Source organism: Hypanus sabinus, chromosome 11 (assembly GCF_030144855.1).
Source record: "Hypanus sabinus isolate sHypSab1 chromosome 11, sHypSab1.hap1, whole genome shotgun sequence".
In the NCBI taxonomy this organism is placed as follows: Eukaryota; Metazoa; Chordata; class Chondrichthyes; order Myliobatiformes; family Dasyatidae; genus Hypanus; species Hypanus sabinus.
Window position 1 is genome coordinate 11,974,643 of NC_082716.1, and position 14,874 is coordinate 11,989,516.

General features: G+C 43.3%; 1 protein-coding gene across 1 annotated transcript in view; it reads left to right on the top strand.

Annotated features, from left to right (window-relative positions):
* Window positions 1–14,874, top strand: part of LOC132402339 (vitellogenin-like) — a 145,016-nt gene that overhangs the window by 54,854 nt on the left and 75,288 nt on the right. The window contains exons 19-21 of the mRNA XM_059985217.1: window positions 1,356–1,497; window positions 1,580–1,799; window positions 4,585–4,772. Of these exons, the coding sequence (XP_059841200.1) occupies window positions 1,356–1,497; window positions 1,580–1,799; window positions 4,585–4,772 (550 nt within the window). The remainder of the gene's footprint in view (window positions 1–1,355; window positions 1,498–1,579; window positions 1,800–4,584; window positions 4,773–14,874) is intronic.

Consider the following 14,874-nt stretch of genomic DNA (forward strand, 5'->3'; position numbering starts at 1 on the left):
AGCAAGTCAGGCAGTATCTGTGGAAAGGAACATAGGGTCAATGTTTGAACTCTTACGGAGTCTTGAACATTAACCTCAGCATCTCTTTGCATCGATACTGCATGACTTGCTGAAGGCAGCATTTCAGAATAACACCGCACATGTCATGAAATTTGTTGTTTTGCAGCAGCAGTACCTTGCAATTATTAAAATATACCATAAATTATTATAAGAAATATAAAAATATGTAAAATTTTAAATAAGTAGTGCAAAATGAGAACAAGAATATCGAGGTTCATGGTTTCGTCGTCCATTCAGAAACCTGACGATGAAGGGACGAAGCTGTTCCTAAAGCAGTAGGCACAACTCTTTTACAGCTCAGGGCATCCGTATTCAGAGTTCAATTCCGACGCCATCTGTAAGAAGTCCGTGTGCCCTTCTTGTGAGCACATGGGTTTCCTCCAGGTGCTCCACTTTCCTCCCACGTTCCAAAGACATACTGGTTAGTAGTTTAATTGGTCATTGGAAATTATCCTGTGATTAGACTAGGGTTAAATAGGTGTGTATCTTCAGGCTCCTGTACCTCCTCCCTGATGGTAGTAATAAGAAGAAGGCATGTCCTGGGTGGTGGGGTCCTTCATAACGGATACTGCATTTTTGAAATATCATTCCTTGAAGATGTCCTCAACTGCAGAAGAGATTTACCAGGATGCTGCCTGGTTTAGAGAGCATGAGTGATCACAAGGGGCTGGGTAAATCTGTGTTGTATTCTCTGAAGCATCAAAAGCTGATGGGAGATCTGATAGAAGTTTATAAGGTTATGAGAGGTATAGATATAGTGGACAAAGTGTATTTGTTTCCCAGAGTTGAAATGTCTAACACCAGAGGACATGTATTGAAGGTGAGGGTAAGTTTTTAACTCCGAAAATGGTGGATACCTGGAATATGCTGCCCGGTAGGGTGGTAGAGGCAAATACATTAGAGGCTTTTAAGAGACGTTTGGATAGGCACATGGATGTAAGGAAGATAGAGGGACATGGACACAGTGAAGATAGGAGGAATTAGTGTCTGGGTGTTTTTGATCTGCTTTTAAGCTGGTTCAGCACAACACTGTGGGCCGAATGGCCTGTTCCTGTGCTGTAATATTATATGTACTGGGGAGGCTAGTGCCCATGATGGAGCTGACTGAGTCTACAAGCCTCTGCAGTGGGCCCTCCGTACCAGACGGTGATGTAGCCAGTCAGAATGCTCTCCATGATTCGTATGTAGAAATCTCAAATTCCTAGTGAAGTATCGCCACTGGCAACACAAGCTTTCCACTGTATCTCAGTACATGTATCGATATTGTATCAATTCCAATTCCAAAATATATGCAGCACACAAGCATTTGCGTACTCGAGGAATGTGGAAGAGCCCGCTACAAAGAACATATTCCCGCTGCTTCCGAGTGAGGAGTCTGTGCTGAGGATCAAAGCTCTCCGATTGGCAAAGAACTCAACTGTGAATCGCAAAGTGATGGTAAATAATGGTTCTTGTCGTTTTGTCTCTGACCTGTGTTCAGAGGGTTCTTCGACTGGTCTCAATTGTGCCCGTGTTACAGGACAAAGTGCTGCCTCTCGCCATTGTCCCAGGATCTGTGTGCTCGGCTGAAGAGCTTCCAGACACCCTAAGCCAGAGTGTCTATCGCATCTGCACGACAGCCAAAACCTTTGGATTTGAAGTTTGTTATGACGCCAGTGCAGAAAATTCTGACTTCCCCACCAACTCTCCCTTGTACGAAATGATCAGCAAGAGAGCATTGGATATCACAATCAGACCAGGTAAAAACAATGTTGAGATAAAAGGCCCTTCACCAATCCTATAGCCACCTTCTTATTCTGGCTTCTGCACCCTTCCTTTCCAGTCCTGATGAAGTGTTGGCCCAAAACATCAACTATTTGTTCCCTTCCACAGACCTGCAGAGTTTCTCCAGAAAGTTGCCGGCATCTGCAGAACCTATTGTGCTCATAACCACAGTAGTACAGCGGTTTAGCACAACACTATCATAGCTCAAGTCACCAGAGTTTGGAGTTCAATTCTGACTCCGTGTCTAAGAAGTTCCTCACAGAACTTGTGATCCTCTAAGGGCTTTTCCATTAGTGAGTCCTCAAGTGTTTGTGGAAGCTGACCTATGATCCACATAGACTGGAGCAGATGGTCACCCCCTATAATTTCCTCCAATCACCTTAAGATTATGCCCCCCTCATATTAACTATTTCTACCCTGGTGAAAGGTCTCTGGCTGACCACTTGATTAATACCTCCTATGATCTTGTACACCGATATCAAGTCATCTCTCAACACCCTTTGCTCCAAAGAGGAAAGCCCTATCTCACTCAACCTGCCTTGTAAGACAATTGTTTTATTTTATTTAGAGATACAGCACAGAATAGGCCCTTCTGGTCATTTAAACCACACCACCCAGCAGCCACTGACAATTCCAACTTAACCACAACCTAATCATGGGGACAATTTACAATGACCAATTAATCTACCCAGTACATTTTTGGATCAATAGACAATAGACAGTAGGTGTAGGCGTTAGCCATTCGGCCCTTCTAGCCAGCATCGCCATTCACTGTGATCATGGCTGATCATGCACAATCAGTACCTTGTTGCTGCCCTCTCCCCATATCCCTTGACCCCGCTATCTATAAGAGCTCTATCTAACTCTCTCTTGAATGCATCCAGAGACTTGGCCTCCACTGCCTTCTGGGGCAGAGCATTCCACATATCTACCACTCTCTGGGTGAAAAAGTTTTTCCACATCTCTGTTCTAAATGGCCTACCCCTTATTCTTAAACTGTGGCCTCTAGTTCTGGACTCACCCATCAGCGGGAACATGCTTCCTGCCTCCAGTGTGTCCAATCCCTTAATAATCTTATATGTTTCAATCAGATCCCCTCTCATCCTTCTAAATTCCAGTGTATACAAGCCCAGTCGCTCCAATTTTTCAACATATGACAGTCCCGCCATTCCGGGAATTAACCTTGTGAACCTACGCTGCACTCCCTCAATAGCAAGAATGTCCTTCCTCAAATTTGGAGACCAAAACTGCACACAGTACTCCAGGTGGGGTCTCACCAGGGCCCTGTACAGCTGCAGAAGGACCTCTTTACTCCTATACTCAGTTCCTCTTGTTATAAAGGCCAGCATGCCATTAGCTTTCTTCACTGCCTGCTGTACCTGCAGGCTTGCTTTCATTGACTGATGTACAAGAACACCTAGATCTCATTGTACTTCCCCTTTTCCTAACTTGACTCCATTTAGATAGTAATCTGCCTTCCTGTTCTTGCCACCAAAGTGGATAACCTCACATTTATCCACATTAAATTGCATCTGCCATACAATTGCCCACTCACCCAACCTGTCCAAGTCACCCTGCATTCTCATAACATCCTCCTGACATTTCACACTGCCACCCAGCTTTGTGTCATCAGCAAATTTGTTAATGTTACTTTTAATCCCTTCATCTAAATCATTAATGTATATTGTAAACAGCTGCGGTCCCTGCACCGAACCTTGCGGTACGCCACTGGTCACAGCCTGCCATTCCGAAAGGGACCCGTTAATCACTACTCTTTGTTTCCCTGTCAGCCAGCCAATTTTCAATCCATGTCAGTACTTTGCCCCCAATACCATGTGCCCTAATTTTGCCCACTAATCTCCTATGTGGGACTTTATCAAAAGCTTTCTGGAAGTCCAGGTACACTACATCCATTGACTCTCCCTTGTCCATTTTCATAGTTACATCCTCAAAAACTCCAGAAGATTGTCAAGCATGATTTTCCCTTCATAAATCCATGCTGACTCAGACTGATCCTTCTACTGCTATCCAAATGTGTCATAATTTCCTCTTTTATAATTGACTCCAGCATCTTTCCCACCACTGACGTCAGTCTAACCGGTCTATAATTCCCTGTTTTCTCTCTCTCTCCTTTCTTGAAAAGTGGGACAACATTAGCCACCCTCCAGTCAGCAGGAACTGTTCCTGAATCTATCGAACATTGGAAAATGATTACCAATGCATCCACTATTTCTAAAGCCACCTCTTTAAGTACCCTGGGATGCAGACCATCAGGTCCCGGGGATTTATCAGCCTTCAGACTCAACAGTCTATCCAACACCGTTTCCTGCCTAAATATAAATTTCCTTCAGTTCATCCTTTACCCTAGTTCCTTTGGCCACTATTACATCTAGGAGGACATCTGGGAGGATCATGGGAGGACAGGAGATAACTCGTGCATTCCACGGGATGGATGTACAGAGACTCCTTACAGAGAAGCTGGGATTGATCATCAAACTTTTCGACACACTGAGCTGCAATGCTGCTTTACTAACAGCTACGCTACCATGGTACCTACATGACTGGACATGCTCTCTAGTTCAGGCATTCTGGTTAATTTCCTTTGCACCCTCTGTAAAGCTTTCACATCCTTCCTATAATGAGATGGCCAGAACTGAGCACAGTATTCCATAGGTTTGAATCCCCATTTTATTCTTCTAATCATCTGATTGTTGCACTATTTAAAACAGGAAATGTGATTTATTTTTGCCTTACTTTTAGTTCCTACTGACATTCCAATCAAAAAGTTGCAAATCGAATTACAAATGGATGAGTCGCTCACAAGAGTAAATCACCTGTTGATGAGAAGCAACTGGACTAATGCAGATTCCTCTGAAAAAATGCAAGCTGAAGGCAAGTTAGTCCTTCTCAAGCTAAAGAAAATCCTCCAAGCTAAAAAGCAGCATCAGGTAAACATTCTTCTCCAAATACAAGAAAGTCCTTCTGCTCGTTTCCACCTCTGTCCCCCCTTTTCTGATAAATGGCACGGTTTAACTGAAGCATCATGGATTAAACTATAAACATCAAGAGTAGCAATTACAACATCAGTGTTCGAATGGAGGGGAATAAACAGTTGATGTTTCAGGTTGAGACCCTTAATCAGGACTGGAAAAGAAGGGGACTGAAGCCAGAATACGAAGGTGTCAAACTGCTTGGTGACAGGTGAGATCAGGTGAGGAGGAAGATGTCTGGGGTTTGGAAGGGGATTGAAGCTGGGAAGTGACAGGTGGAAAGGGCAAAGGGCAGAAGAAAGAATCAGATAGGAGAGGATAATGGGAGAAAGGGAATGAGGAGGGCCACCAGAGGTAGGTGGTGGATAGGTCATATGAGTAGAGGAAAAGAGAAATGGTAAGAGGGGAGCCAGAATATGAAGGTAGCCAGGTTATGCTCATCTTCTGAAGGGTAGCCTCCAACCTGACAGCATGAACATCAATTTGTCCAACCGTTGATAAGTTCTTCTCCCTCTCATTCTCTCTTTTTCTTTTTATCCAATCTGACTCTGTTGAATGCCTTTGAGATGGCTTTTTAGAGCAGCTTGTGCTTAAATTTACTCGGGGAAAGGTTATATTCGATTGGGTGTTGTATAATAACCCAGATCTGATTAGAGAGCTTAAAGTAAGGAGACAGGAGATAATAATATGATTGAATTCATACTGCAACTTGAGAGGAAGAAGCATAAGTTACATACACCAGTATCGCGATGGAATAACGGGAATTACAGAGGCATGAGGTTACAGCTTGCCCAGGTGGACTGGAGGAGGATTCTGGTGGGGATGATGGCAGAGCAGAGGTGGCTGAAGTTAAAGGGAATGGTTAACAAGGTTCAAGACAGATATGCCCCACAGAAGAAGTTCTCAAATGGCAGGGTTGGGCAACTGCCTGGCATTTGATAAGGTGCCACGCTTGAGATTAATTAATAAGATAAAATTCTGCAGCGTTACAGGAAAGATATTGGCATGGATAGCAGAATGGCTGACGGGCAGGAGGCAGCGAATGGGAATAAAAAGGGCTTTTTCTGGTTTTCTGGTTGATTGTCCGTGACTAGCAGTGTTCCTCAGGGGTCAGTATCTGGACCACTACTTTTCACATTGTCAGTGATTTGGATAATGGAATTGATGGCTTTGTGGCAAAGTTTGCTGATGATATGAAGACAGGTGGAAGGGTAGGTAGTGCTGAGGAAGCAATACAATTGTAGTAGGAGTGAAATTGGAAGAATGGGCAAAAAAGTGACAGGTGGAATACAGTTCTGGGAAATATATGATAATGCATGTCAATAAAAGGAACAATAGGGGGATTTTGGAGTCCTCGTGCAAGACTCCCAGAAGGTTAATTTACAGGTTGAGTCTGTGGTAAAGAAGGCAAGTGCAATGTTGGCATTTATTTCAATGGCAATAGAATATAAAACCAAGGAGATCATGCTGAGCCTTTATAAGACACTAGTCAGGCCACACTTAGAGTACTGTCAACAGCTTTGAGCCCCATATGTCAGAAAGGATGTGTTGTCATCGGAGAGAGCCCAGAGGGTGTTCACTAGGATGATTCTGGGAATGAAGGGGTTGACATATGAGGAGCATTTGGCAGCTTTGGGCCTGTACTCGCTGTAACTTATAAGAATGCATGGGGATCTCAATGAAATATACCAAATGTTGAAATGATTAGATATGGTGGATGTGGAGAGGATGTTTCCTTTGGTGGGGGTGTCCAGAACAAGAGGGCACAGCCTCAAAACCGAGGAGTGACCTTTTTAAGAAAGAGATAAGGAAGAATTTTTTTAGCCAGAGAGTAATAAAACTATGGAATGTTCCATAGTCTATGGGTATATTTAAGGTGGAAGCTGATAATTTCCTGATCAGTCAGGGCATCAAAGGATATGGCCAGAAGACAGGTGTATGGGGTTAAGTGGAATCCGGTATCAGCTATGATGGAATGGCAGAGCAGACTCGATGAGCTGAATGGCCTAATTCTGCTCCTATTTCTTATGGACTCCCCTCTTACCCATTCTCACCTGCCCATCACCTCCCTTCCCTTTCATCCATGGTCCACTCTCCTGTCAGATTCCTTCTTTTTCAGCACTTTTCCTCTTCGACCTATCCGCTTGCAGCTTTTAACTTCATTCCTCCTCCCCACCCATGCATCTTCCCCCTCACCTGGTTTCATCCATCACCTGCCAGCTTGGACTCCTTCCCCTGCCCCACCTTCTTATTCTGGCTTCTTCCCCCTTCCTTTCCAGAGCTGCTCAATGGTCTCAACCCAAAGAGATGACTTTTTATTCCCCTCCCTAGGTGCTCCATTATTTTCTGTGTGTTACTCTAGACTTCCAGTGTCTGCAGAATCTCATGTGTTTATGATATACCGCTATTTCAATATCACGCTTAAGATGTTGTGTGTTCCTATCAGGGTGAATGTGAAGCGGATGTGATATTTTATTTCTGTCAGGGGGCCAGGCGTCTTTGGAACTCTGAGGAAGACAGTCCCAATGCTAGCCTTTGCCCCAGGGCCAGAGAAACAAGAATTAAAGGGACGAAGGTTTAGGGTGAGAGAGGAAATGTTTAAAGTCAAAGGAACGTGAGGAACAGCTTTTTTCACCCAGAGGATGGTCATTATATGGAATGATCTGCTTCAGGAAGTCATTGAGGCGAGTACATTAGCAACATTTAAAAGATACTTGGACAGGTACATGGATAGGAAAAGTTTAGAGGGATGAAAGCCAAATGCAGGAATTATGACTAGCTTCAATGGGAACGTGGACCATTTAGGGTGAAGGACTTGTTTCCATGTGGTATTCTAAAGTGAATCACTTCACATTTTTCTGGATTGAACTCCATCTGCCTCTTTGCATTAGATCCATAAGATATAGGAGCAGAATTAGGCTGTTTGGCCCATCAAGTCTGCTCTGCCATTTCATTATGGCTGATGCATTTTCCCTCTCAGCCCCACTCTACTGTCTTCTCCCCATAACCTTTCACACCCTAACTAATCAAGAATTCATTAACCTCTGGTGGCGCAATGGCATCAGCGCGGGAGTCCGGAGTGAAGGCTCCTGAGTTCGAATCCAAGTCGGGCCACCCCCTCCCCAAGCACGCTTTCCATCCGTGCTGGGTTGAGTGCCGAGCTAGCCACTGGGCCTCATGAAAGAAAAGGGCCAAGTCAGGAACGTTCAAATCGTGACCCGGTTAATCCAAAAGGAGACCAATCCTGACACCACGCGCCAGACAAGAATGGCTGGCTGTCTGGTGCGACACACTAAAAAAAAATTAACCTCTGCCTTAAATATACCCGGTGACTTGGCCTCCATCTATGGCAAAGAATTCCACAGATTCACCACTCTCTGGCTAAAGAAATTCCTCCTCATCTCTATTCTAAATGGATGTCCCTCTATTTTGAGGCTGTATCCTCTAGTCTTAGACTACCCCACCATAGGAAACATTCTCTCCGCATCAACTCTGTCAAGTTCCTTCAACATTCAATAGGTTTCAATGAGGTCACCCCTCATTCATCTGAATTCCAGTGAGTACAGGCCCAGAGCCATCAAACGCTCCTCATATGACAAGCCTTTCAACCCCAGAATAATTTTGATAAACCTACTCTGAACCTTCTTCAATATCAACACATCTTTTCTGAGTTAAGGGGCCCAAACCTGCTCACAATCCTCCAAGTGAGGCCTCACCAGTGCTTTATAAAGGCTTATCATTATATCCTTGATTTTATATTCTAGTCCTCCTGAAATGAATTTGCTTTCATTTGCATTTGCCTTCATCACCACCGACTCACCTGCAACTTAGCCTTCAGGGAATCCTGCACAAGGACTCCCAAGTCCCTTTGCACCTCAGACTTTTGAATTTTCTCTCCATATAGAAAATAGTCAACACTTTTACTTCTTCTACCAAAGTGCATGACAATACACTTCCCAATGCTGTACTCCATCTGCCACTTTGCTCATTCTCCTAAGCTCACTAAGCTCTTCTGTAGCCTCTCTACGTCCTCATAACAACCTGCCCCTCCACCTACCTTCATATCGTCTGCAAACTTGGCCACAAAGTCATCAACTCCATCATCCAAATCATTGACATATAACATAAAAAGAAGCGGACCCAGTCCAGAATTTGTTGATTCTTGCAAGATCATTGCTAATGCCTCCACAATCTCTTCAGCCTGCTCTTTCAGAAAGGAGGAGAGCAGCAGAAAGGAAATTATAGACCAGTTAGCCTGACCTCAGTGGTTGGGGAGATGTTGGGAGTCAAATGTTAAGGATGAGGTTATGGAATACTTGGTGACACATGGTAATATAGAACGAAGTCAGCATGGTTTCCTTAAGGGAAAATCTTTCCTGATGAGCCTGTTGGAATTCTTTGAGGAGATTACAAGTAGAATAGATAAAGGGGATGCAGTGGATGTTGTATATTTGGATGTTCAGACGGCCTTTGACAAGGTGTCACACATGAGGCTGCTTACCAAGTTAAGAACCCACGGTATTACAGGAAAGTTACTAGCATGGTTAGAGAGTTGGCTGATTGGAAGCTGTGAGTGGGAATAAAAGGATCCTTTCTGTTTGGCTGCTAGTGACTAGTGGTGTTCTGCAGGGGTTGGCTTTGGGACCACTTTTATGCTGTATATCAATGATTTAGATGATGGAATAGATGGTTTTGTTGCAAAGTTTGAAGATGATACTACGGTTGGTGGAGGGGTAGATACTGTTGAGGAAACAGGTAGGCTGCTGAAGGACTTAGTCAGATTATGAGAATGGGCAAGAAAGTAGTAAATAAAATGCGATTTTGGAAAATGCATGGTCATACAATTTGGTAGAAGAAATAACTGCAGATTATTTTCTAAATAGGGAGAAAATCCAAAAATCTGAGATGCAAAGGGACTTGGGAGTACAGGTTACCTTGCAAGTAGAGGTAGTGATGAGGAAGGCAAATGCAATGTTAGCATTCATTTCGAGAGGTCTAGAATACAAGAGCAGGGATGTGGTGCTGGTGCTTTATAAGGTACTGGTGAACCTCTCCTTGATCCTCATCTTAGAAAAGATGTGCTGGCATTGGAGAAGGCTCAGAGGAGGTTCACAAGGATGGTTCTGGGAATGAAAGGGTTATCATACAAGGAATACTTGTACTCACTCAAATTTAGGAGAATAACAGGGTACCTCATTGAAGCCTTCTGAATGTTGAAATGCCTAGACAAAGTAAATGTCTGATTAAATGTCAGAGCAGACTTAATGGGTCAAATAGCCTAATTTTACTCCTATGTCTTAAGATCTTATGGTCTTAAGGTTTAGAAAACAGTATGACAAGGAATAGATCGGAAAGGTTTAGAAGATAGTTTGACAGGGAATGGATTGGAAAACTTTCGAAGTTTACTGGCCAAATGCTGCTATGTGGGATTTGATTGAATGGAACATCACAGTTGGCATGAACCATTTGAACAGAAGGACTAGTTTTCATGCAGCATTATTCTATGACACTTTGACAATGGAAGCAGTGATTCCTCTCCACCATCAATTTCTGAATGGTCAATGAATCCATGAACATTACCTCATTATTCATCTTTTGCACTGTATATTTTTTGTAACTTATTAATTTTTATGTCTTGCACTGTGCAGTTGAACCTGCTTCTGTGCTGTGTTACTTTATGACTATAATGTGCTAGTTGGTAGGTCAATTGGCTGACGTATATTAGTCCTCGAATGTCATTAAGTGGCAAAATCAGGAAGGACTTGATGGGAATATGACCATAAGGCCGTAAATCATTTGAGCAGAAATAGGTCATTCAGCCCATCAAGTTTGCTCTGCCATTCCATCATGGCTGATTTATTTTTTCCCCTTTTTTTCTCTCTCTCTTTTTTCTCTCTCTGTCCCTCTCACAATAACTCCTTGCCTGTTCTTCATCTCCCTCTGGTGCTCCCCTCCCCCTTTCTTTCTCCTTAGGCCTCCCATCCCATGATCCTCCCCACTTCTCCAGTCTTGTATCCCTTTTGCCAATCAACTTTCCAGCTCTTAGCTTTATCCCACCCCCTCCTGTCTTCTCCTATCATTTCGGATCTCCCCCTCCCACTTTCAAATCTCTTACTATCTCTTCTTTCAGTTAGTCCTGACAAAGGGTCTCAGCCCAAAACGTCGACAGCGCTTCTCCCTATAGATGCTGCCTGGCCTGCTGCGTTCCACCAGCATTTTGTGCAGGTTCCTCCATATCTCTGTTCTAATGGGACATCCTTCTATTCTGAGACTGTCTCTTCTGGTCCTATACTCTCCCACTGGGGGAAACATCCATTCTGTGTCCCCTCTATCTAAGCCTTTCAAAATTCAATAGGTCTCAATGAGATTTGGGATGAATCAAAAAGAAAATGGATTAATGTGGGATTTGCTTAGATGAGTGTTTGATGATCAGCATGGATTCAGTGGGCCAAAGAGCCACATTCCCTACTGTATCACTCTATGACAATCAGAGGGATGGGGAGACAAAGCAAATGGACTCAGATGGAAGAATGATCTTTAGCAGGAAGGGATAAGAACCCAGAACTGCAGACACCTCAGATATAGGGTGTAGGACCGGAAAAGCCAGCAGTGTTACGAAGAAAGATGGGAACTGAAGGATTTCAATACAAGGACCACAGTTTTAAAATTAAAATGCCTTTGGACCAATGGAAATTGGGTGGGCAACACCTGGTTTAGACCATAACACCATAAGATGTAGGAGCAGAATTAGGCCATTTGGACCATTGAGTCCAATCCACCATGTCATCATGGCTGATCCATTTTTCCTCTCAGCCCCAATCTCTTGCCTTCTCCCTGTATCCTTTTACTTCCTGAGAAAGCTGAAAAAATTTAGCCTGTCCCCTAAAACCCTCACTAATTTTTGTAGATGCACCGTAGAAAGCATTCTTCTAGGGTGCATCACAACCTGGTATGGAAGTTGTCCTGTCCAAGACCGGAAGAAGCTGCAGAAGATGGTGAACATAGCCCAGCACATCACACAAACCAATCTTCCATCCTTGGACTCACTTTACACCACATGCTGTCGGAGCAGTGCTGCCAGGATAATCAAGGACAAGACCCACCCAGCCAACACACTTCTTGTCCCACTTCCCTCCGGGACAAGGTTCAGGAGCTTGAAGATTTGTACGGCCAGATTTGGAAACAGCTTCTTTTCAACTGTGATAAGACTGCTGAACAGATCCTGACAAGGATCTGGGCCGTACCTTCCAAATATCTGGACCTGACTTGCACTACCTTACTTTCCCTTTTCTATTTTCTAACTATGATTTATAATTAAAATTTTTATTATATTTACTTTGATTTGTACTTCAGGGAGCATGAAGCGCAGAAACAAATATCATTGTGATGATTGTACGCTCTAGTACCAATTGTTTGGTGACAATAAAGTAAAGTATCCCTTCATGCCCTGAGCAATCAAGAATCTATCAGTCTTTGTCTTAAATATACCCAATAACACGTCTCCACAGCCATCTGTGGCAATTAATACTGCAAATTCACTACTCTCTTGGTGAATAAACTCCTCCTCATCTACATTCTAAAAGAACATCTTTCTGGCTTTGTATTCTGGTCTTAGACTCTCCCACCATAGGGAACATCCTCTCCACATCCACTCCATCAAGGCCTTTCACCATTCCACAGGTTTCAATTAGGTCACCCCTCATTCCTCCAAATTCTAGTCAATACAGGCCCAGAGACATCAGACAGTCTTCATGTAATCAGACAGTCCTGTTTGAGTCCTGTTGGGAAGCACTGCTGGGGGGGGGACAGCCTACCTGGGGGAAGCAACAATGGTTGTGCCTCCAGCACAGAGTCCAGCCCTGTAGCTCAGAATGGTAGGGAAAGGAAGAGGAAGGCAGTAGTAATAGGGGACTCAATAGTTAGGGGGTCAGATGGGCGATTCTGTGGATGCAGTCAGGAGATCCAGATGGTAGTTTGCCTCCCTGGTGCCAGGGTCGGGGATGATTCTGATCGCGTCCAAGATATCCTGAAGTGGGAGGGTGAGGAGCCAGAGGTCATGATACATATAGTTACCAATGACATAGGTAGGAAAATGGAAGAGGTCCTGAAAGGAGAATATAGAGAGTTGAGAAGAAGGACTACAAAGGTAGTAATCTCGGGATTACTGCCTGTGCCACATGACAGTGAGAGTAGGAATGGAATGAGGAGGAGGATAAATGCATGGCTGAGGGATTGGAGCAGGGGGCAGGGATTCAAGTTTCTGGATCGCTGGGACCTCTTTTGGGGCAGGTGTGACCTGTACAAAAAAGATGGGTTGCACTTGAATCCTAGAGGGACCAATATCCTGGCGGGGAGATTTGCTAAGGCTACTGGGAAGACTTTAAACTAGAATGGTTGGGGGGTGGGAATCAAATTGAAGAGACTAGGATAGAGGAGGTTAGTTCACAAATAGAGAAAGCTAGTAGACAGTGTGTGAGGGAGGATAGGCAGGTGACAGAGAAGGGGAGCGCTCAGACCGAAGATGTAGGGGAGAAGGAAGAAAATGAAGATAGTAAAGTTGTTTGCACCGTTAGGGATAAACAGAGAGTAAGAATGGAGAATTTCTTAAATGCATCTATTTTAATGCTAGGAGCATTGTAAGAAAGCTGGATGAGCTTAGAGCATGGATTGATACCTGGAAGTATGATGTTGTAGCTATTAGTGAAACGTGGTTGCAGGGGGGGTGTAATTGGCAACTAAATATTCCTGGATTTCGTAAAATGTGAGCAGGATAGTTTTTTGCAGCAATACATAGAGGTACCAACTAGAGAAGGGGCAGTGTTGGAATTCCTGTTAGGGAATGAGATAGGTCAGGTGACGGAGGTATGTGTTGGGCAGCACTTTGGGTCCAGTGATCACAATGCCATTAGTTTCAATATTATTATGGAGAAGGATAGGACTGGACCCAGGGTTGAGATTTTTGATTGGAGAAAGGCTAACTTTGAGGAGATTCAAAAGGATTTAGAAGGAGTGGATTGGGACAAGTTGTTTTATGGGAAGGATGTAATAGAGAAATGGAAGTCATTTAAAGGTGAAATTTTGAGGGTGCAGAATCTTTATGTTCCTGTTAGGTTGAAAGAAAAGGTTAAAAGTTTGAGAGAGCCATGGTTTTCAAGGGATATTGGAAACTTGGTTCAGAAAAAGAGAGAGATCGACAATAAATATAGGCAGCGTGGAGTAAATGAGGTGCTCAAGGAATATAAAGAATGTAAAAAGGACCTTAAGAAAGAAATTGGAAAGGCTAAAAGAGGTTGCTTTGGTGAGTAAGGTGAAAATAAATCCAAAGGGTTTCTACAGTTATATTAATAGCAAAAGGATAGTGAGGGATAAAATTGGTCCATTAGCGAATCAGAGTGGACAGCTATGTGTGGAGCCAAAAGAGATAGGGGAGATTTTGAAAGATTTTTTTCTTTGGTATTCACTAAGGAGAAGGATATTGAATTGTGTAAGGTAAGGGAAACAAGTAGGTTAGTTAAGGAAACTATGATGATTAAAGAAGAGGAAGTGTTAGCACTTTTAAAGAATATAAAAGTGGATAAGTCTTCAGGTCCTGACAGGATATTCCCTAGGACCTTGAGAGAAGTTGGTGTAGAAATAGCAGGATCTCTGACAGAAATATTTCAAATGTTATTAGAAGCGGGGATGGTGCCGGAGGATTGGCATATTGCTCATGTGGTTCCATTGTTTAAAAAGGGTTCTAAGAGTATACTTAGCAATTATCGGCCTGTAAGTTTGACATCAGTGGTGGGTAAATTAATGGAAAGTATTCTTAGAGATGATATATATAATTACCTGAATAGACAGGGTCTGATTAGAGACAGTCAACATGGATCTGTGCATGGAAGGTAATGTTTAACAGATCTTATTGAATTTTTTGAAGAGGTTACTAGGAAAGTAGAAAAGGCTAAAGCAGTAGATGTTGTCTATATGGACCAGTAAGGCCTTTAACAAAGTTCCACATGGAAGGTTAGTTAGGAAGGTTCAATCATTAGCTATTAATATTGAAGTAGTAAAATGGATT